Source organism: Schistosoma haematobium, chromosome ZW (genome assembly GCF_000699445.3).
Source record: "Schistosoma haematobium chromosome ZW, whole genome shotgun sequence".
Classification (NCBI taxonomy): domain Eukaryota; kingdom Metazoa; phylum Platyhelminthes; class Trematoda; order Strigeidida; family Schistosomatidae; genus Schistosoma; species Schistosoma haematobium.
This window is the reverse complement of record NC_067195.1, coordinates 61988002-62013751: the sequence shown is the minus strand read 5'-3', so window position 1 is coordinate 62013751 and position 25750 is coordinate 61988002. Positions and strand designations below refer to the sequence as shown.

General features: G+C 31.3%; 1 protein-coding gene across 1 annotated transcript in view; it reads left to right on the top strand.

Moving 5' to 3' along the window:
* Positions 1-25750, top strand: part of SYDE2 (Rho GTPase-activating protein syde2) — a 79454-nt gene that overhangs the window by 39643 nt on the left and 14061 nt on the right. Inside the window, exon 3 of the mRNA XM_051211983.1 lies at positions 18479-18639. Coding sequence (XP_051072114.1) covers positions 18479-18639 — 161 coding nt within the window. The remainder of the gene's footprint in view (positions 1-18478; positions 18640-25750) is intronic.

Genomic DNA, 25750 nt, shown 5'->3' with positions numbered 1-25750 from the left:
AAATGTCCTTTGTCCTTTATTCCACTATAGTTGTTATAACAACCAATATATTATCATTACATTTATATTTGTTTATATGTATTAAAAATATTCTAGGTTATCAGAATAGATTAAAACAAAATGTTTACATTTGAATTGTATCTATTTTGAAATCAACTAGGGGATGGCAATTCAAAAGAATGGATAATCATTACAATAGGAGAACATAATAAATTAACTAACTATAGTATAGAAAATCATCTAGACAATAAATTGATTTTTAAAGAATTTATGTAAATGAGATAAATAATAGTAGGAATGTTTTATGAATATCCATGCAGAGTGAAAAAGGGAGTATTTCTATTATATATATATATATATATATATGTTAGTTACTAAGTTCACTTGTCCTATTTTATATTATTTTTTAATTCATCGATTATTTTCAAAACATTTTATTGATTTAAAAAGATAAATAAGTATATTTCTTCTGACTAAAAACTACAAACAAAACTTTGGTAGAAAATTCCCTTTTTTTTAAAAAATGAAAGAAAAACAATCAATATGGCTGAAATCAGACTTAAATTTCTTCTTGGTGGAATTTTGTTCTCTGAGCTAGATGGTTTGGTCGTGGAGCTTTTCTTATCTTAATTTCTAAGAAAAGGAAAAAGAATAAATAAAATAATATTTTTAAGTTCACTTTGTGTTGTTTTACTTGTATCTTCCCATTTGTTATTTAGGACTGCAATTGATCCGTCTCATGTTGGTATATGTTCATCTTGTGCGGAATGCCTCGATACAGTCTTAAGTCGCAAGGTTTTGAAGCTAACGATACTGGATTCGAGTCCCGGAGCGAATGTCAACTCTAGGATGCACGTACATCTAGCTGACGAGTCCCAAATAGGACGAAACGCACGTCCTAGATTTCACTGCTAGCCACTCTCCATCTTTGCCTAAGATTTTTAAGATTTTGATTAAAATAAAAAAAATTATAAGAAAAGTTTACTGTTTAAAAAAAATTAAGCTAATTTTTATAAAATTGGAAGTTGTCTCCCTTACTAAAATCAGTTTAATAATTTAATTATATTTAAATGTTAAATTCATGGTATTTTTCTGATATTTTATTATTTATGTATTAAAAGAAAAACTATCAATTTATCGGAAATATATAAAATAATATTAGATTAATGCCTAAGTTTCTTGTAAAAAAAAAGAAGTTATATGCTTTAATTTGAGACTACTCAAGTATGTATAATGATGGTTTCCTACAAGATTAAATTTAAACCTTCACAATTCGATAACAGTATGTTATCATTAGGTCAGATTTTAAAGATCTTCATTCAGTTTTATTGTTCTTTGTTAATACTCTTCAAAGTATCTTGATAAAACTGAACAACATTACAAATCATGTCTACGTCCTAAAACAATTCCCTTTGAAACTACTTAATAGAAATGATAGAATTATTGTTTAATTTTATGATTTGTGATAAAAACCTTTCAACTTTCTAAGCAAACGAAATAGTTGTCTGTGTTTTAATAGTTCTTTAGTTTATGTCAATCAGTGACTAAAACTATTTGTAAATAAATTCAAATCAACAAGTTAATCAGTCAAATATTCATGAGCAACGTACAACCTAGTACGTAGGTCGATTTGTTGAAATCATCACTCTCCATTAGCATGGTGAGATGAGATTGTAAAAAACAAATCCCCGAGTGTTAGAAGTAGTAACAGTACAAATGCTAATCAAAAGATTAGACATTAAAGATTCGTTCCAGGAAAATGTAAATTAGTAAAAGTATATACGAAGAATTAGGAAACTTAGGATCCAAGAGAAGATAAATAGCTAATGGACCCGTGCCACTGTGAAGGGTTTTTAGTTATGTTATTAACAATTTCTAACCATTATTTGCAATAACCATGAGAACCGCAATCAGGTAGTCTTCACTTACATGCGTGGTTCAGTCCAACAGTCTTCATGGAGTGATGTTATGTCTTGACTTAGCCACTCTTCGCATTCTTTTGACCTGCTCGTACACAAGTCTCTATCGTGAAGTCGTAGATAATACATATCCAAATTACCTCAGCAAATAATGAACCATTACCTCACAAATCGGTTTGCCATTCTTACTTAATACTCAGCGTTTAACATCCGGATTCTTAACTCTATGGTCCTAAAATGCACTAGCAGTGTTTCGAAGGCACGTACGATCGAATACTAGTAGCCTACGAATATGCTTTAATTTTAGAGACCACATTTCACACTGGTAAAGGAGAACAGAGAGAACTGCTGTACAGTATACTCGCCCTGTTGTGGCAGTTGGGCATCTTGTTTGTCCCACAAGTGATGTAAGTTGGAGAACACTAACCAGGCTTTCTGAGTTTGTGCCGATATTTCGCCGCAGATCAATTCGCCAGAACTGTCCTGAATCCCAAGTTAGGTTAAGTGATCTGCACGTTCATCTATTTCACTCCCTACCATCGCTTGAAGCATTTACTCAGCTCAGTCTTACCTTGAGCCCGAAAAATACAACTGTTTGAGAGTCAGTAGACATATTTGTGAGCCAGAACCTGGCGAAGTGTGGATATTTGTATAACAGACTCACGTACAGATCCGATTTTAATCCTCATGGGCCCTATTTAAACGTGGATGATTATTAAAGCTGATATTTTAGACACTATACTAATTAAACTGATTCCTGTGTGATTATCACATATGAACTTTTTCCCTTCCTTATAGACTGGGACGATCAGCGATCAAAACCATATCAATTATATCTAGTCTATAGACTTTAGCTAATATCCCAGTCAATCTAACAACCAAAACTAGACCACCATATTTAAAGATTTTAAGGTTTTCTCCATTATTTTTGCTGTTTTCCCCTTGTTTAGATTATCATCTTCAATGAGATTCAAGGGACATCTCACTCAGGTCACTCGGTAAAAATAGGAAAATAAAAGATAGGTAGGGAGTAGTTTATCTGTTCTTCAAATCATTCTGCTCATCATTCCAGTCTGGTTGGTTTGGAGCTAACTATTAAGTCTGTATAGTTGTCTATTATTCAATATGTCTGCCACCTTTTCCACTATTTTTGCTTTCGTTTATCATCACTCTTGGCGATCGTTGCTCAAACCTTTGTCAGTCTATTTTTTCTCTACTTTCACTTCTCATCGTATTCCGAACCCAATGGTATGAGTTACCGAGCACTTATCTATTCTCTAGACGCTACTGGATTTTTTAACCATTTGGTTACAGCCACTAGCAGATATCACTGATGCTTTCACAACAGTCTGGATATCATGCCAATCCACATCGTTGTGAACAATAATCTGGCAAATCCCAAGCTCCTTCGCTAACAGTTCTTGAAATATATTCACGTTTTCGTCGTTAAGTTGAACTTTAAGTAGTTCGCTAGCTATGGCTTTTCTCTGACCAGTAAGACTAAAACAAACACGCGCTTTTACCACTGGATGATAAACAAATCATCAGAATGTCAGTAATATTTGACTTTCCGAATTGACGTCTAACTTTTAGTTAGCTGCGGACAAGCCTGTAGTAGGCATAAACTAATACAGGCTGTTTTTATAATATCGATTACCTCCATATATTATTTATTAAAAAGTGAACTTTAAAGACCACTCATTTACTAAATAATTTTACAGTTATTCACATAAAGGCTAGGCTATCAGTTTTCTTTCTTACAATCACACTTTAGATTGAACCCAGCCACACTAATAGCATCTTCCCAACTTTCTGAAGAATTGGGAAGAAGCTATACAAAGACACTTGTACGTAAAGCTACAAATAGTTCATATCCTGAAGTGTACCAAGACGTCAATTCAGTTAGCTGAAATATTGGAATGGTTACCGAGTATCTGGTTACTGTACAGCTTCTCATATTTAGTTAAACAATATCATCAATTAAAACATCATTAATAAATTGACTTTTCTGCAGCTTTGATGAACGAAAAATTATTAGGCGGATCAGTTTGTTTCTTGAAACCCGATATTTTTCTTCATATCATTATTTTACAGCAGTAATCAACCTACAGTTTAATCGCCTTTGGTATTTGAAAACGTAAAATCATTTTTCATCAAACGTAGTTATATAGTCTTAAACTTCTGCCACTAAATAAACAGCCTTCTTACAACATTTCGACCTTATTACTGAATGATGCAGAACGAACTCTCAAAAACAAAATAAATATTCCTTCTGTTTGTAGATACACCTAAAAGATTAGTACTAATAATCAATAAATATGTGGCAAATCAAGATGTATCCCAATCAGCTTCACTCATATTATCTTATCATTCACCTCATTGACAACCCTGAAAAGTCGATGAATAAAATTAGACTAACACTTTCAGTCTAAAAGCATCCTGTTATCAACGATTTTTATCTAAATTATATTAATTGATTAATTGAATAGGATAAAATTCCTAACCTGTTTTAAATTATATAATATTTGATCTGAATGCATTATTGTGACTACTATCATTATTAATGTAAAAATACTTGATAAAATCTTCAATAATTCATTCTGTAAAAAGTACATACCTATATACCATACAAAAACGTCCATAAATTATATGCGGACAATATGCCAACTACATATTTTCATCTGTATTAATTTTCAGAAAATGAGATGATTTCAGATTTTGGAATAAAGGCGTTAGTGACTAACTGTTTAATAATTTGTCAGGTTATTGGAACTTTCTGGTCAAGTCGTTATTGTATAACTAACTATTTGGATAATTAGTGCTTGTTCTTTCCTATCAATAAGTCGCATAATATTCAGTTTGTTAATCATCAGAGAGATGTTCTCGTCTCAACTGCTATACAAGATGAAGCTGTTTCTAAATACACTACACAAGATGAGCGGTGAAAATATCCTTTTAAACAATTAACATTGAGTATAATATCTTTAAACATAACTATCAAAGCAAAATGTCCCGCTTAAGAAAGTAATTACCTTAATTTTCGTTACTATGAAACACGATGTTAAGTGAATAGAAGCAATAGACAGTAAGATTTTGTTATTGTATTTCGAGAATTATTGAAATCATGTCAAAAAAATTTAAGCTACATAACTAGTGATTACCGTGGCTCAACAAAATTTCACACCTTACACCACTCAAATGTAATTACAATATTGTATTCATGTGTCATTTGGTAAAATGTGAGACAGTAAATGGTAGTGGAAATAAGCCAGCCACTAGATAACTACTAAATAATTTAACAGTAAAATGATCTTAAGGAAACATTGAAGTTGGTTGTTTATTTTCTAAAGTAAATGATTTTTGTTCTTTTAAATTATTTAAAATTAAAACGAACCCCCTACCAGTATATCTCTGTTGGGAATTCCACTAGATAAAGCAGTTTATGACCTTATTAAACAAATCAAACATATTTATCGTCCTTTTAAAAGATAGCCTGAAGCATTTGCTATTTTGTGAAATCTTTCTAAAAAGTCATCTAAACCTAATTTTTATCAAACTTAATTTCTGTATATCAAGTAATATGATAACAGTTTACTGAGTTATACAAACATATCAATTGGAAGCTTTCTATGAGAAACCCAGTTCTGTTACATAGAATCTTTGAAAGTGGAATGTTGGAAATAGTTATGTTTATATGAATATGTATGGTCAAAATGTTTATAAATATGATTATCACGGTTCGACTTGATAGTATCAGATAAATTAAACAGAGGATAGATTGTCTATTAAAAAGAAAATATTCTTATAAAACCCTACATATGTTTTGCGACACTGTGTACGTCTATTTCTATCTTATTTAAGAAGTTTGAAAACTTTTGTTAAGTTGGTTTCGTTAGTTATCCTCTTACGAATTAACTTATACTAAAATGAGAAGCATCAAAATTACGATTATCTACTCATTAAGATATTACAAATATATTACTATAAAAGGTAATAATGATGTATTTCACAGTGTAATGGTCATTCAGTTTTTAAACTGGATAAAAATTCTAATACTGTAAACGTGATGTTACTTGGAATAAGTCGGAATAAATTTTGAAAAATTTTGATAAATATACATGAATATAAAAATCGCTATAATGATCTTATAGTTTACATATTTCTGTTAGGCATGTACTCTTAGCATGAAATCAGAACTTAGAATAAGGCCAGCCTTACAGACCTTTGCTCTTTATTCAAAGCAACTTCGTACAAGTTAAACACTAATTATGGATTTATATTGTAAGACAATTATTACATTCATGTTTCTTGTATATAATTTTACTCGATGGTGATTTTATTTATCATGTGAGCTATCAAGTAGAACACGTTAACAAAATACCATAAACCTTGATCATAAGTTGAGCACTTAAGTAGATAACATACAATAAAACATATCAGACTATGGGAATTAATCACTATTTCAATCAAGAATATCATGATTATCATAGAAACTATTAATCTATTCTGTTGCACAACTGATCCATTAAATCTCAAATACTTTTACTATCACTTTCTTCAAATTTCTAATCGTCACAGGAACTGTGTTAATTGAATGAAGAAAACTGTATTTCTTTTTTTCTGTTTACAATACAATAAGAATACTTTTCTCTCTTTTATTTTTGTTGTTGTTGTTATAATATTTCCCAAGTACATTTTGAAAATTCAAAAAATCGATTTTTTTTCTTACTCAAATATGAGTAAAATATCTAATCAAATACATAGTTGTATGGGAAAAAAATTTATCGATTGAACATAGTTGGGTTATTTGTAAATAAACGTTCTTAAATAAGATAAACATTTTTATTTGTATTTGCTTGTAATTTATTTCGATAAACAACATTTTTTTCTTCTTACATCTCTTCGATAACGATTAGTAGCCTATATATATATATATATATGTATATATATATATATACAACAGACATGGATACACAAACATCAGGACAATCAGGAAATAAACGTATGACATGAAAAAAAAGAAATAGAGAAGTGAAAAGAATAATATTATTGAACGATAATCAGGTCAAAATCTAAGGTCATATAAACATAAATCTTATGAATAAATATGTTTTCAATTAAAATTTTGTTAAAATGAATTTCTTTAAAAAATAAAAAAAAACGAGCAAAAGGAAAAGGTAACTAAAATAAGGTGGGACATTCATTAAAGGGAGAAATAGGATGTATTCAATGTCCATTTCAAATAAATAGTTTATTGTCAAAATCTCTTCTTTTTTTAAAAAAAAAATTAAAATACATGAAAAATTAGGAATTACATTTACTGTGATGTTCAATTCAAATTGTGATCTTATATTAAGAATGATCAATATGGGTGATCATTTACTAAAATGAAATTATCAGTATTATCATTAATTATTATAGCTCAAAGGGTTAAACGAGTATGTTTTACAGATTTTTTTAAAAAATCTGAGTAAAATTAATGCTACTTGAAAACTTTGCAAATGTTTATAAAGTGTAATATAATTCTGATTTTTCAACTGTAATGTTACACCTGAGTGTTTTGTGATTTTATATCTTGAAAGTAATTCGCAAGTGAAACCAGACAACTGTGAATACCCCGTATTTCCTATTGTATCTTCAAAACATAAACTATCTACTTAGAACGCAATTGACTGGTAAATAATCTTAGTATTACTAGTGATCATCTGCTAAGAGATACTCGCAAAAATCTAGTAGGCGTGCATGTGCCAAAGCACATACATGGAAGGAAAAAGAGTACACGTTGATACTTTTTAGGAGAATTTCAGACTAAAAGGTCATAAAAGTCCATATATATATGGTTATTACTTATAATTGTTATTCCGATTTCTTCTATTACCAATGTCCATCACTCCATATTATATCATAGTCAAGTGTTACACATTAATACGAGTACGGTTTCAGACAGCTAAAGACAAAATATTGTGGTAAAATGAATTCATACTATTTTGCCGTAGCTGTTATTTTGGCCTTATTCTGGTAGGCACCTGAGATCGAATGAAATTTACTCTTGAACAGCATGAGAACTCTTCAAAGAAGTTTATAAATAACTCAAGGCAGTTGGAAATTTCTCTGGAATTTATTTATTATTTCCCCTCGAAATCATCACAAAATAAACAAATCACCAGCTACTTTATATCATATTCACTCCAACATATACGAGATCTTCAGGTCTTAATGAGATTACGTTAATGTTCTTGAAGGTTATTTATGGTCCAATGCCTGTTAGTTGGATAAACCGGACGAATCATGACCAGTATCGATTAGATCAGATATTCACACTCCCATTCAGAGCGTCAAAATATTACTTTTAACACGAATATTCGTCAAGATTAGATCGAATAGTTTGACAGAAATCGGGCGCCAAGTATGGAGAAGACATTTTTATGTGAAAATTATACCGAAAACAGGTTGAAATACTTTAGGAAGAATAGTTCAATGGAAAAAATTCATGATCTCAATGAAACTAAACAATCTCCACAACCTTATACTAATAATCACTATTTGCTCACTAATTACTAACTTCGAGAGGTGATTCCTCGAGTTCTAGTTAGAAGTTGTGACCAATGGAGTTCAGTCGTGTGGGATGTGAGCAAAGACTCACCGAAGACAATAAATGATAGCCACATAGATTGATTGGTGTTATACATTGACATCGTTGAATGCCAACTCGGTACTTACTATCATAATAAACATCAAATGTGAAAAAATATGTTGCTTGATAAAAAAAAGGTAAAATAAACTGTTTAAGTTTCAATTACTATTGTACGAATTATAAATTAGATCAGAAAACGTTCCATTATTCCGCTGAATCTATGTTAAAAGAGTTAACAAATAAATTTCATTAATCTAATATAGATAAATTCATTATCTATTAGGATGGTGGTGAAAACGAGTTCATGTTTTAACTCAATGTGGTAACTGACCAGCGTAACATTATTTTGTTCAGTGTAACAATGATGTTATTTCAGTGTGATATTTATTAAGTATAGTTTTCTTTATATTAGTTTAATTCAGAATGATATTCAGTATGTGTTTTTGTGGTAACTCTATATGATGTGAGACTTGTTAACTAATTATCCAGTATGTATGTATATACAATACATAAACGAGTGTATTATTTAAAGTGGTTGATATTTTTTGAAGAGTGAATAAATTTTATATTGCGAACAATTTGTGTTATGTAGATCATAGTGATTCTCCGTTGAAAGTAATTAGTCCTTCTAAATAGCAGTGATTTCTTTGTTCCAAGTATTTAACAGTTATTCGCGGTCACAACACTATCCAATCACAAATCTTACATAATTTTGAAAATAACTAATTCATTTCACACTACTTCAAGGTTTTTAGTTCCTTACGAGAAACACTAAACAAATGCTTTACTTTCTACTAGAACTCTTAAACTGTGCAATACCATAATACAGTTAGAATCTAATGATCTGCACATCTAAATACAACTCACAATATACCATTGATAGTAATTTAATAACGTTAGTGAATAACCCCCTAGATTGATACGCATATATGTATATGGACGATTGACTTTTCTATTTTTAAAAATTAATGTATGAGGTGATATATCCGTCTACCAACCGTGCAACAAATATACTAGACAGCAGTATCCTCAGTTTTATCTTTGAGCTAGGTCTACCTCAAAGCTTGGTGATATCCGATATAGGTGTAGATTAGAAGGAAACTGGAGGCGTCCGGGGCTAAAGTTAGCATCAGTCCATGAGGTATTCGATAAAATGAATGGTAATGTACATAGGTGCAGAGTATCTAATTAGAGACCAAGGTTATCATAACTAATGCTTAGAGAGTTTCGATGACAAGAATCAGAATAGTTCTCTCTTTCTTTATCTATCCTTCGATACTAAGTTTCCTAATTCTTTTAGATCATTTTACTCCACGAATCCATTCTTCTTCTAGAATCACAGCTTTTATCCCTAGTCTTTTCTACTAACATTATTACTTTTACTACTTATACTACTCTGAAACCTTACCATTCTGATGAGTTTTAGCAACTTGAACTGATGCAGATATATACCAGGTTCTACTCTGTCTATGAATAATTGACTGATACCATGAAAACTGGTTAGTAATTTTGTCTTCTATATTTAACGGATTTTTATAAAAATTTTGTCCAAAATATTACAATCATCAGTTGAGGTGGCTGAGACACGTGTTACGTATGCCCAACCATCGACTGCCCCGACGTGCGATGTTTTCTGGTGTAGGAGTAGGTTGGGAGAAAGCTAGGGGCGGCCAGACCAAAACGTGGCACAAATCTATAAAGTCACTGACAAGTGAACTGAGTCATGTTAATAGGTGTCGACTACCTGGTTGGGATCAGTGAGATGATAGCAACCGATGGTTAGAGACCCTGAATGACATGGCTCAAAATCGTTTGCAATGGCGCAGGTGCGTTCACTCTTTATGTTCTCCCAAATTATAATCTTCTGAATTCTTCATGTCCCTTTTTTCCTCTTTCCAAATTTATTTCACTAGATTATACTCCTTGAATAGCATCTTCAAACCCTAGTCTTTTCAATTACTGCTAATACTCATAATACCTCTACCACTACGGAATTTGAGTCGACAACTGCATCTCTGTGCTAATGTGGTGTGGCAACTCGAACTGATGTATGTATGTACGAAGTTCTACGTTATTACTGACTGACTGACTGATTACAATCTTTTTATCCTACATGTAGTTTTCTTTGTAGTAAAGTAATTTGACAACTAAACTGAGTGAAAGATAGCCAGATATCAAGTCTGCTTAGGAACAGAATATGTCAGTTGACGACACTACTCTTCATTGGTAGTTATTTATCATTATTTTAATATCTAAGTAGTGGCTTGATGATTAAATTCTTGACTTTCAATAAGTTAATTCTACTTTAGTCATGATAACAGGTTATTATACCTATATTTCGCACACAGTTTAGTTCATTGCCAAGTATATAAACCTGTACTTGATCCCCGAGTTAAATATAAGTCAGACATTTGCTCTATTTCAAAACATCGTCATTTAGCAAATCAAATTCTCAGGTCATACAACAAAATGCGTGTTATTGGGTTAAATTTCCATGATATATTGCATTTTTAAGGAAAGTTATTTACCCGGTGATCAATTCTTTTACATTCATATATACAAATATAAAACTTATCCCTTCACTGACAGTGCAATAGACTAAACACTGCTAGTAAGCATTTTTCGACATAAAAAATAAACATGTTTTCATTATCAGTTTGAATCAATCAATTTTGATACATACGTTTGCTTTTTTCTTACTTCATTAAAAACAAATCTTTTAATGTTTGATATAGAATTGATAGATTTATTCATACACTACTGATATAATTATCTATAATCATATAAAACTTTCCTTTAAAAAACTTATCAAAATAAAACGTAGGCAATGATGGATAGTGGCTAGCAGTGGAATCCAGGACGCGCATTTCGTCCTATTTGGGACTCGTCAGCTAGATGTCCCTGCATCTCATAGTTGATGTTCACTCTGAGACTCGAACCCAGTACCATTCGCTTCAAACGCCATCACGTTATCCACTTAGCTACTGAGTCCTGATAGCCACTTGCTTGTGCAATGGGGTGAATTTGAATTCACTTGTTATCGTTTGGCTTGTATCTTCCCATTGAGGTTTAAGACTGCAATTGATCAGTCTGTTATTGGCATATGTGCATACTGTGCGTATGCCTCGATATTATTGAAACCGATATGATAACCAAAATACTTTGTTTATATCTATGTATATATATATATATATATATATATATATATCTTTTATTTTTCTTGAATCACCATGAAATACAAGACATTTTTTTTATAAAAAAATAACTGCTACTCTACTAATTAATTTATAATAAATTCAAACAAAATATGTGGTCCATAGTGAGTTGGTAATCATTTATTCAATGTCCATAATTTAGAATAATACATCAATGACATTGTTCTATATATTATTGATTATACAATTGATGTTGTATACAAATAAAGTTTCTTATTTTTTCACTACTTTTTGTTGTTGTCCTACTCAACATTAGTGTTTGTATGTTATTTGATAGAAGTTTGTTTAAATTTTATATTACAGATAATTGTATGAAGATCATTTTCAACCGAATAATTTATTTTTTTTTACAAAAATGTATTCTATTTGTATTTAACAATATACAAACAAATAGCAATTCAATAAATGAGAAGTATAACATTATTGCTAATGTTTTAATAACATTAAAATAATGTTAATTTAATTAGTAATTAGGGGAAAGGTATATATTACTCTCATTATTGACAAAATGTACATTTTCAATGATTGTACTGCCGTTACTTTGAAATGATGACAAAACTTGTTTGTCTTCTTTTCTTTCTTTTTTTAGTTTTTTATTTTATTTCCTCAATATAAATTCTTTTACGTGTTTAATTAATTCTATTTTTTCAATAGACTAACTAGTAACTGCTTGATTTTTATTTAAAATTTGAAAAATATGTAAATTCGAAAATATCCTATTTTTGTGTACATTAACACCCTTATCAAAAATCTAGGTAAGGTGGAAGTCAGAACTTAAAATTAAATCACCTGTAGTGCTTGTTGCTATGTTAACCCCATATAACGTTTTCGAGCTTCCTGAGTCACGTTTTGACCTTGAAAATTGTTCGCTTATCAACCTTGACGGTTTTTGTGAGCGTATATATGTGCATATCTCATCCTATTCATCACATGTCTGTAACTTCTTTTTATCGGGCTATAAATATTGATTAATGCTTGATTAAACGGAGTTGACTTACATACATTCACTGCACGTCGTTTCACTTCTTTCACTTTGTCCCTCTGATTGACTGTCCAGATCAGTGAGTATAAAAAATATATGTATTCGAAAATCCATTATCGTATTTGACTTATTTAATTCCGTTATTCACTAACGGGATTTAAGTCAATAATTATATACGAGGATTAACTATATGTATATCTCAATAATAATCAATCATACGATATTACTAGAGTCAGATAAGGGGCCACTAAACTCCGCTGAAAATCACACTTATATGTAAACTTCGCTCATTGTAAACTGCACAGGTACTGGACAATAAAAACTGTTGGATAACCTCACATTAAAATGAATTTTTTGTTTCTTTTTTAAATGACCATCCAGTGCTTCAGGTTTTCAGTGGTGGTTTAACTTAGACCGCTTTATGATTTAAATGAAATTCAATAATCTCCACAACCTCGTACTGAAAATAGTACATTCATTTTACGAATTAAGTACTCAAACTAATGGATTAATTCTCCTAACATTTTGGCGTACATTAGTTATATAGAATTCATGCCAACTGGAGAACTGTTTGGCACTGAAGAAACTGTCACTCCTTGTCTTAACACAATGTAACTACTAATCAATATCAGCAGTAAATGTCAGTCAGTTTGCATATAAAAGTCTATGTTTACCAGTAAAACCGCATAAGTAATATATCTCAATATAATTAGTTCTTATAATGATATTAATGATATTAATCACCATTTACATCTTGTTTGTTTTTCTCAATTTAACATAATGTCTTAAAAATAAATTTTTAACCAACACTGATAAATTAATTGATTATTTGGATATTGTGATGTAGAAGTGAGGAAGTGAGGCAAAAAACTATCTAGGAAGAATATAAATGATGGCCAAGATATATACAAAGAAAGCAATATATATTGAAGGACAAGGGACTAGATAAACAAGAATAAATACGACACACGTACACATGTTGACAGTAAATAAATGGAACTAGATTAAAGTAAAAAAACAAAGACATAAACGTTAAAGAGGTTTATCCCTTTTGAACCAAACAAAAATTTAGCTATATATATATATAAGTGAATAAATAAAAGCAAAGTTTATTAAGTTCATTGTTTTTTTTTAATTAAAATATTTATTCAATGTTATTCACAGTATGAAATCATACTTATCTAATTCCTATCTAATACTGTTAATATAAAACTATACATCCCTCCCTCAAATTCAATTAGACATTCTTTTTCAGATATCTCTTTCCCATCACTTGACCTGATTTACTAAATAGTTTTGAACATGTATACATGTAGAATATTTTCTTTATTTATATCTCTTGGGTATTCTTGTTTTTATTTTCAACATTTTTAACATATAAGTACTTATCAAGTAATTATATTTGCGTGTATATACATATATATATATACATTCAACACCACCATCACACCCACCCCACCTCAGTCATAAGTTTTCTTTTGTTTTTTTTCTTTTCATATTCATTTAGTTATTTACTTTTATTCTGCATAATCATCTACTTGTTTGTATTTATTTTAGTTCATCAGAGGAAAATGAAACAAGAAAGATTAATAATTATTAATACTTGTAGGTCATAATATGAAACGAAAAAAAAGTCACTTTTGAACAAGAAAATCTTTTCGTTTCTCTTCTATTCAAGTGTTATTGTCATTTATCTTTTCTCATTCATTATATATCCATTTTGAAGGAAATCCATAGGATTAAATATAATAAATCCAAGAAACAATCTTTCAACAGTCTATTTAGATTAATAACAAAGATAAATGTGTATAGAATTCGTTATAGTTATTTACTATAAGAAAGTTTTACACCATCAAATAACATTATTAAGGTTCTATTTTTAAGGTTAAACAATTTAAAATAGTTGCTTTAGTACTCGGCAAGAATATTTGGTAAGATATCTGCAAAAAAGAGGAGGCAACGGCTCAATAAGAAGTCCTATAATTGAACACCTTGTGAACATAGGCCACTCACTCAAGAGAGACTCTGCGTTCAAAGTCATCTACAAGGTAAGTAGAAGCCTTCCTAAGACAATTAGACTGCTTCTTCTTTGCATTGCCGAGGCAATAGCCATACATTTTGAAAAACCAGAATTATGTGTACAAAAGAGACTGGTACAACCTCTTCTTCTACCATGGTCTTAATGTATTAAATTTTTTTTCAATTCCTTCATATTCTTGTTCCCTTACAGCCACCTGCTTCATCTTCCATCTTCCCTTCAAATCTTCTACCCCCAACCGGTTTGTTTTTATTTCCACGATCATTCCGATCACATTTCATCACTGTTTCAACATTTTATTTTATCATGCTGAGCCATCCTTACCCAATGAATACTTCAGCCATTAACTATCAAACGATTATTAAACTTTTCTTGTTTAAAAAAAAATTTTTTAATACCTTTGTTTATTTAACCTCACTGTCACCATGTATAACAGAAGTTTATTATCAGTATTATTATCACCCTGTAAAAATAAATGTAATCTAAAGACTGAATCATAAAAAAATTCTGATCATATGTGTTGAAATTTACTATAAGTGTATTTCAATATCACATGTAAATATTCTTCAAAGAAAAGTTCAATTCAAACATAAATATGAAGACATTTTTCTTCACTAATTAATATAAGCTGGTGAATCCTACAGAAAAAAGACATTACTGAGAATTTGTTTCGCTCAAAACTGTGATTTTCCCACTATTAGGCACCTATCAGTCAACAACATAGTTGCGATAACATTAAGTGTTGAGCTTACATTTTGAACATTAATTAGTTAGAGATATAGTATAATCGTCATCAGATAAAATTGCTTGATCTATGTCGCTCCCAATATAAATGAACTAAAATGGGCATACATGAAAATTTACAATCGTCTAAAGATCCCCATCATATTTAAAGACTAATACTTAAAAGAAGAATATTCTTTACGATAAATTTTCTTCAGGTTCTATAATTATATATCCAAACTAATAATCCGAAAAATGGCTAGGTTAAGGGCAAAGAACATTGTTTAAAGCATGTGAATTTAGGATTGACAAACAAAATACCCATATTTAGTCTGATCTTGGGTCTTAGATTTTCACTTAATATATAAGCTGATTCAAGTTAATAGTTTATGAGTCATATCGACATTAACAATTTTATTCTATTTTGTATGACAATCCTAAATTGACATGCTGTAAATTTATAAACATTCAAAAATCAGAAGGGCGTTATGTGGATATTATAGTATTTAAATAGTTGAATTCATGAGTCAATTGAAGCTAGACCACCATGGAAAATCTGGAAGCACTAGATGGAAGTTTCATCCAAATGTGGGACTCCTCAACAGTGTTAACTCACCATACCACCTCACAAGATTCGAACTCAGTAGAGTTCAACCAGGTGTGTTGTGAGATAGTAACTCACTGAAGACAATGGTGAACGGTGACACGATTTCGTGGATTGATTGAAGTTAGGCATTTAAACAGTTTGGTGTTGGCTCAACGGTCTAGATATTAAGCATTCGTGCGCGAGACGGATGTGTTCTGGGTTCGAATCTCGCGAGCGGGATCATGGATGCGCACCACTGAGGAATCCCATAGTAGGACGAAATGGCCGTCCAGTGCTTCCAGGTTTTCCATGGTGGTCCAGCTTCAATTGGCTCATGAATTTAACTATTAAATTTTAAAAAAATTATTTTAATTTTTGTTACATACTAGTGGAATAAAAACTCGGTAGGTGTTGGGACATATTCAATTTATTCAATATCTATTGAAAGCAAAATGCCACATATAATTAGTGTCATTGAATTAAGTAAACTAGTTATTAGTTGAAGTGGTTTTAAGCAGTGATAGAGTTCATCCGTTTCATTTAGTTTGTTAAATTTTACAAGTCTAAGGATTGCGATATTAAGGCTAAACTATTCTCAGTAACTCAGATAAATATCTGAAATTACGTTTGGAGTTCAGTTTAGTGATTCGTTGAAAATGTTTGTCGTTTGGTTAGACTAAACTTCTTCAAAATTGCTCAACGTTTTTCTTTGAGTTTCTCAGTTTATATCTTATAAAATCTATAAATGAGCATATCAGTCATCAAAAGATACTTAGAAATCATTGGTGTAGATTGGTCTCTAATCTATCACTTTCTTTCAATAAAACATGTGCTCTAACTGGAAATGTAATACAAAATACAATACTGATAAAAATATTCAATTATTTTGATGGAATTATAAAAAATACGTATGCCATATCTAGCAGCTTTTTGTCAAGTTCAGTCATATCAAAAGTATCCATAGCTCTTCTCCAAAAACGTCACCTCTCTTCAAGTACTAAGTGACATAAAAAAACAATATCGACGAGGTATATTCACTATACACACATTATTATTCGCACTGGTTTGTATCTTTTCACTGTTGACATTTAGGTCTACGTTCGATCAAACTTTTTTGAATGAAAATGTTTATGCATTACACGCTGTCACCAGCTTATTATAATTTTAAATACTGGCTGATAATAAAGTGTAAAACATGCATCTCGTCTAATACAGATCTCATTCTCTAGCTGTGTCCGAATCCCACCGTTGTTATAATTGCAGTCATTTAAAACTGAGCACGTTTACAAATGAATGAATAATTGATCTATTAACAGTACAGATGTCAAACAATAATGATCATCCACTTGGTATTGTTTTACTTGAATCTTCCCATTGATGTTTTAGAACTGAAACTGATCAGTCTCCCCATTGCACAAGCAAGTGGCTATCAGGACTCAGTAGCTAAGTGGATAACGTGATGGCGTTTGAAGCGAACGTTACTGAGTTCGAGTCCCAGAGTGAACATCAACTATGAGATGCAGGTACATCCGGCTGACGAGTCCCAAACAGGACGAAACGCGCGTCCTGGATTCCACTGCTAGCCAATATCCATCTTTGCTAATAATGATCATCGCTCTATCATTGAAACATAATTTGCACATAATTACTAAACAGTAAACAGAAACATATATGTTCAAGTGTGAATGTGTTAATCAACAAATATGTCCAATTGGATAGCCGGAAATGCTAACAATTCAAGAAGAATAAGTGAATACCAAAAACAGTAAATCGATCGAAACTGTAAACTATATTCATCAAATATGATTCAATAATAATTCATTTTTTCAATGGTTAAGATCATGAGTCAGTTGAAGCTAGACCACCATGGAAAACCTGGAAGGACTGGACGGCCGTTTCGTTCTATTGTGGGACCCCTCAGCAGTGCGCATCCATGACCTCGCCCCCTGCGAGATTCGAACCCAGGACCTACTGGTTTTGTGCGCGAGCACCTAACCACTAGACCACTGAACCGGCATCCAACGGTGTTAATGTCTAACTTCAACCAATCCACGAAGTTGCACCACCGTACACCATTGTCTTCAGTGAGTTGATATCTCACAACAGACCTGGTTGAACTCCACTGGTCACTACTTCTCACTAGAACTCCAGGATATATCGTTTGAAGCCAGTCACTAGTGAGCATATGTTGATTAATATCAGATGGGTTTTTTGTGGATATCATAGTAATTTCAATGGTTAAGATCATGAGTCATTTCTTTTTAATAATTAAAAATAAACGTTTTTCTTATTAATACACAGCACAAAATTATTTTGTTTAAATTTTTTCATACAGCATTTCATATGTTCTATTTTGTTTATTTTTTTAAATTTATATTTAGCTGTATTTAAAGATTTTCTACGAGAATTACCAGAACCCTTATTCACTAGTGCATTATATCCAATGTTTTATGATGCCATGCAAATAGCATTGCCTGGATTTACACAAAGTGGTGCAAAACTTGTATTGAACATTTTAGACTGCCTACCAGCAAATAATCAGGTAAGCAGTTATATTTTAGATGCAGATTTTCCTGTACGTAGTTTGTTTTCTACATAATAATTAGAAAACGATGTGTTTTTAACATTAAAAAAATTAAGCTATTTGAATAACACAATAAAGATTGAATTCATGAATCAATTGAAGCTGGACCACCATGGAAAACCTGGAAGCACTGGACGGCCATTTCGTCCTACTATGGGATTCCTCAGTGGTGCGCATCCATGATCCCGCTCGCGAGATTCGAACCCAGAACACATCCGTCTCGCGCACGAATGCTTAATATCTAGACCGTTGAGCCAACACCAAACTGTTTAAATGCCTAACTTCAATCAATCCACGAAATCGTGTCACCGTTCACCATTGTCTTCAGTGAGTTACTATCTCACAACACACCTGGTTGAACTCTACTGAGTTCGAATCTTGTGAGGTGGTATGGTGAGTTAACACTGTTGAGGAGTCCCACATTTGGATGAAACTTCCATCTAGTGCTTCCAGATTTTCCATGGTGGTCTAGCTTCAATTGACTCATGAATTCAACTATTTAAATACTATAATATCCACAAATCCCCTCTCTGACAATAAAGACTTATTAAGTTTACAAGTAGTTTTTATATATCTTCTGAAGACTAATGAAGTAACAGAAAGAACGCAGTAGAACGCTGCTTTGTTTCTAGCTTTAAAAAATGTATGGCCTTAACTGTTGAGAAAAATTTAACCCACGATGATAAAAAGTGTCTAGTACATCGTAGTTTGATAATTATTCTAATACTCTTATACGGAACCCTCTTCAAATATATATTTATTTAATGACATGTGTACTTCATCAATAAATCATAACACAGTGACATTCTACTTATGATCATAGTGCCCAGTATGATAATCAAATCTTCATTAATAAATGAATTTATAAAAGACTAAATCATTTTGAGTAGGGAGTGTTTTTTTTAATAATTACAATTTACTTTTTATTTTATTTTGAATAATTGAACTGTTTACAGTTAGATTTCACAAGTAGCTAACAGTTACGTCTGATTATTGTTCAATTCAATAGTTTTCGGAAGTAGTTATATATTCTCATCAATTATTATTAGTAAAAACGATAAAGAAGAAAGTAAATTAACCAGATATTACTTTGTTCAATCGTATGAATAAGTTGATTCGTTCAAAAAACCGTTTGTGACTATGATAACGTTGTAAACTTTCAATGAAAGACACATATGATTCACAAACGAACAAACAAACAAATGTGAAAGATGAGAGTTTTTTCTGAAATCCAATTTACGAACATCGTGACTAGATATTAGACGCTTTACATATCCACTCTATGGATGAATTTTTATAATAAAAAAACATTTAATGACGATAAAGAATTCATTTTGTACTTTCTACAACTTTATCACCGGTGAACCTAAAAAAATAATCCATACAAAAAGAATTTCAAATGGTTAATGAAAGTGTTCGAAATTAAAATCCTTTATAAACAGGTAAATTTGTAGTCATATACTATTCATAGTGACTCTATGGCCAAATTACTCATAGCTTAAATACATAAAATGCTTTATGCTAAATTTTAAAAAAATATTGAAATCTGCAGGAAAACATGTAGACTATTCAAATTAGAAGTATTTGACTATCTTTCCACACAAATATGCCATTCTATTTAGAAAATATGCCAATCAGCCATCAAATCTTGGTATAACTTTTCATTTTCTGGAAAATTCAGATATTCTTTTGGTGTTTTTCATTAAATAACATCTGGTCACACTTTAAATCGTATTTGCTTCCAATTGTTAATGCACTCAACAATAAGATTATCTACGGTTTCTTGATTTTTTTAGTCTCTACATTGAATATCTAGTTATAACGAAACTTATTTTTTGGTGGGGCCCTTCATTTTGACGTCAATTAGACCACACGATGATGTCGACGAACTCACTACTTTAGTGGCCCGTGATCTGACTCCAGTTTGATCGTTTTTTATTGCTAATGGGATATATATATCGCCAATTCTCGTATATATCGTCGACTTATATCGCGTTAGTGAATAACTGAACTAAATAAGTCAAATACGAGAATGAATTTTGAATACGTATATTTCACACAATATTTGATCCAGACAAAATATCGGAGGAGAGAGAGAGCGAAGCGAAATGACGCGCAGTGAAGAAGGCTCATGAGCCAACTCCATTTAGTCAAGCGTTAATCAATATTCATAGTCACACACAAGCTACAGAAATGTGATGAATGGGATAAGAATTGCACACACATATGCGCTCATATAAAAACAATCAAGATTGATAAGCGAATAATTAATAAAGTCAAAATATGACTCAAATAGAATGAATAGATTGACCTATCCGAAAACTAGAGTTAGGTATATGGGCTTAACGTAATAACCGACACCACAATGTCATGTAATTTTTATGCAAATGCATCAAAATAAGTTTTCAGTTGGTGAAATATCATTATTAACATTAAACGGATACAAATTTATGTGAATTCATTGTGATATTTCCTAATTACTGATCTAACATTTATTTGATACTTTGGTGAAATAATTTCAATTCGAGATTAAGTTATTTCTACATAGATTGCACAACTTGAAAATTTTAAATACCAATAGCAGTGATATTACAGTACAGAGAAACTGATTTCAAAAGAATAAAATGTGTTTATGTACTTATAACGAATCGGATAAACAGGAAATTTGTAAAGACTAAAAGATCTGCCATGAATTTATATTTTAACCACCGAGAAACTACAGAATTATTGTTAACAATAAATATCATCAAACATGAAACCAAAGTCTTAGACTTTGTATTCCTTTTTAATACATCCTAAAACTGCACAACATAATCAATGAGTAAATGCGGTTCGAAATATATAATGATCTCTTTTACTATGGCTGTCTCAAAGTTTGAATCTCCGAGTTGAAATTCAGTAACCATACTGGGATCTCCATTTTGAACCATGAGCTGTCTTTCAATGAGAAAAACTGCTATAGAACTTAAATTGTGACAGGTGTATGACTGTTATAAGTTTAGTACCGAAAAAGAAAACTAAACGACTAGATTTTAGTGCCTGCTTCAACTTCAGGCTAGCTCATCATTCTCTACAAAATCTTTAAACGTCTATAGACAATATCCCGAACAAAATTATTTTAATCGAGCAGCTCAGAAAATGGATAATGTTCTGCAATGTTGGAAAAAACATTCAACCACCGTTAGTGACAACATCTATTCTATCAAAACTTCAATCGAAGCTAAACTTAAACAATCAAGTTTTTGACACATTTATTTAAACAATTGCCTTGACTTCAATGAAACATGTTCATTACTAGCAATTAATTCTAGTTTTCATGACCTTAGTGAAAAGTTGGACAGTTCAATAGTACCATCTCTATTTCGATCTCTGTACAAGATGATTTCAAGTCTAAAAGTGAGAATAAGCATACATGAACGTCAACATCAAATCTCATTTAAGTTTTCGAACCCACATAAACTTTAGCGCCAGTATATATTTCCGGATTAACGGGGTGTACGTTACATCTCTATATTAGTTTCGAATGATTAGTCACTTATTCGTAAACTTGATCGATATATCATGCCCACAGGTTTACATTTAATAGATAGGTAATGAGTATAATGATTTAATTTAATCTTCTAACCAACACTTCACGACATAACATTCAGTATTTACTCTTCATGAGCAAAAAATAAAGCGATTCTAGAATGCTAATGATAAATCCATTTTATTAACTATAATAACGTAAGTTAAAGTGTTAAATATGGAGCAAATAACTTTATCCCTTTAATTCGATACGTAACCTAAATTTTTCGCTAATGGATCCTCTTAATCCTACAAGGACAAAAAATCTATATTCAATTAATGAAGAGTTGTTGAATATGAACTACGAATTATGCATGCGTCCCATTTTACATTATATATTTTATGACTAAGAACGCTTGTCAGCTGAAAGTAGCACTAATTGCTTAGGAGTAACCATTTTAGTAATGTTTTGACATAACCCTGTATTGGTCATCAGGTAGAAATTTAATGAGCAGTGGTTGAATATTGTCGTGGTCACTCGTCATTAGTTTTTGTCTCTGTATGATGGACAGTTTTAATTGGCGCTGGTAAGAAGTCGCGAAATAGAATGAAGTAGCTACACAGTACTTCTTATCTTTTAGGATGACAACTATTTTCTGATTTATTGAGTGCCCATGAAAATACTTAATTAAACAGCAAACTTATTTGAACTGTAGACTTGAAGATGTTAATTTTATGGGTACCTTGATTATATTCAAAACCTTTTTACCTAGGTTCACTGAAAATAGCCTTCAAAGAACATTTTAAGTGATTTTACTTATCACTCTAGTTTGAACCCTATGAGGAGCCTAACACTTAACTTGGAAATTGTGCTGATATCTCACACAAATACTTTAATCAACATTTTTGATCATTTGTTCTAAAAAATTCTCATACAGACTATATGAACGTTATCAATATGATTCTGTTACTTAAGTCGTTCTCCTCTGATAATTTTCAAATCTGAACATAAGGCAAAACTTTCTTCAAACTCTAACCGATGGAGAGCCTTCCATTACTTATATAGGACCTTCCATTGAAGACGGATGGACGTAGAGACTAGTAAGAATTAAAAAATAAGGAGGTATTTCGTACGGTTTTGTTATCTTATTTAGATAAAAGTGTCAAATTCGTGTTATTGACTTTTACAGAATTTAGGTATGATTCTAGATTTGTTTAATCACCAGTTTTGTGAAATAAAATAATTATGGTAAATACTTAGCAATAGATAACTAACTACTTATCGTTTTATTGTTCTCAAAGACAATGTTATCCTAAATACAAGGGAGAGATAATCAACTGCATGTCTTCTACTGTTCGTTTGTCTCAATTTATTGGTCTTTCATCTTTTTCCTCCTTTATTTGGCATGATATTTCCTTTTCTATTGAAAAACGTTTTGTAAAACTTCCTTATGATATAAAAGTGAGTACATCAATAATTTTTCCTTAGACCGTTTTTCAAAGGATAAGTTCTTAACAAGCTTTGAATGATTGATTCTATTGGGTGACCTCAAAATCAATTCCTTTCATGTCAAATTGTTGGCTATGGCTTTGAATATCAAAGACAATTTAGAAATTTTCTTGAAGCAAATAACTATGGTAACGTGAAGAAGAATATCTAAGGCATATATTGCTTTATAATCTTTTAAATTTGCTTTTTAACAATTGATAATACATTTACTCATACCCTATTGCATAAGAAAGGAACAACAGGTTTGACAATAGACACGGTCTAATATGGTGGTTTACAACTTTCCTGTAAAAAACCTACATTTAATTGTTTTTTCACCTTACTAAGAAACTTTCTAAAAAGAAATTTACTGCTATTCTGTTAGAGAACTTGAAAGTATTTGTGCATAGATATTTGCTTCGGCACACACAGATAAGTGAACAATATTGTTTTCAGTTTGATCTTCATCGGACTCTAATGTATAGTGACATTTATCTGTATGCATGAAAAATATTGCTCAAACGTAACATCCACGTCAATTATTACTTACACTTGAAAGAACGAAGAACCACTATAATTAACACGACGCGAAGTGAGGACATGAAAGATTGGTACAAGCGAAGATCTATTAACCTAAAAACACGATAACCCTAGTTGAAAATACGCTAACTTATGTATTGGTTGTACAACCATTTTGATTAGTAATTAGAAATCACATATATGAAAAACGGCAAGAACTATAACAAATTTACAATTGATTGATTATTGGGTAATGACCAATATCATGTGTGTCAGGTACTTCTTAGTACAGAGCGAATTCTATTGACCATGTTGCAATGTGGCCACTAGTCTAGGTGACTCGATATCGTGTGCACGATTTTGCGATGTAAGGTGGTGGTTGGTAGTAGTCGACAGGAAACCATGAACTTATGTTTCGTACTATTTGACGCTTGATCAATGGAGTTTTATTTGCACTAAGAAGGACCTATTATTATTATTATTTATGGCTTTATTTAATATTATATTTTGGTACAATATAGAATTCTCAGCACAAATGACATTAATCATAACCCAGTGATTGTAAATACATCTCAGTCCTACAGGAGGTCAGTCGTGGCCCGAAAACTGGGTGTAAAGTCTCTGACTATGAAACTGGGTGATGCGGGATCGAATCCATCAGGGAGCATAAGTTCCCTTAAGGTTACAAGTGCACCTTGTTAACGAGTGCCAAATTCAACGAAACCTAGGTTCAGAATTTCTTCTCGACTACCTCCAATCAACACTAACAAATTATATGCTGTATATCATCCCGAACACAGTCAACGTTGATTTAATACAAAAATATCAAATCTTGTATGAACATTACATTGAAGTGAATCACTGCTATACTGACTAAAGTGTCACACTGAATATTGAATTAAAAACGGAAGTAATGCTGGATAATAACCATAATGGGTTAAAAATGGGATTTAGCCTTTTTATTCCATTATAACAGTAAATTAGGACAATGTGTGAGTTTACGATAATATTTAAATAGATCGCATAACTAAACATAATAAGTGAATAGTACAAAGTCAATGTAAGATGACAAGTGTACTAGTAATGATAAAAATAATAAAAGCTTGAATCAATGTTTCAACATAGGAAGTAGGTCAAAACATGAGTATTAAATCTATTAAACATTAGCAAAATTACTACGGAAGTTGATTAACTAGTGTAAATTCAAAGAATGTGATACCTCCTGGAAGCTAACATTGATACATTAAAAGTCCGACAATTTATAATTTCATTAGAGTATCTGGTACATCCAACTGAGGTCTATATGAGGAGAACACCGTTTTTAAAATTGCCTCAGCTGGACATTGCCTCGCTTCAATGTAAAAGATTATCATTTAAAACTCTTAAATATAAGAATATTTATGTAGTATTTCTATGGTCATTAGTTGTATATCAGCCATTAAGTTGTAGTTACCTATAATTGCATTGTGTGGACATGGGCATTTACTCTCGTACAAAAATAATATAATAGCATAACGCTAAGCTAATTCATATGTATGAATCAGCTTGGAACTC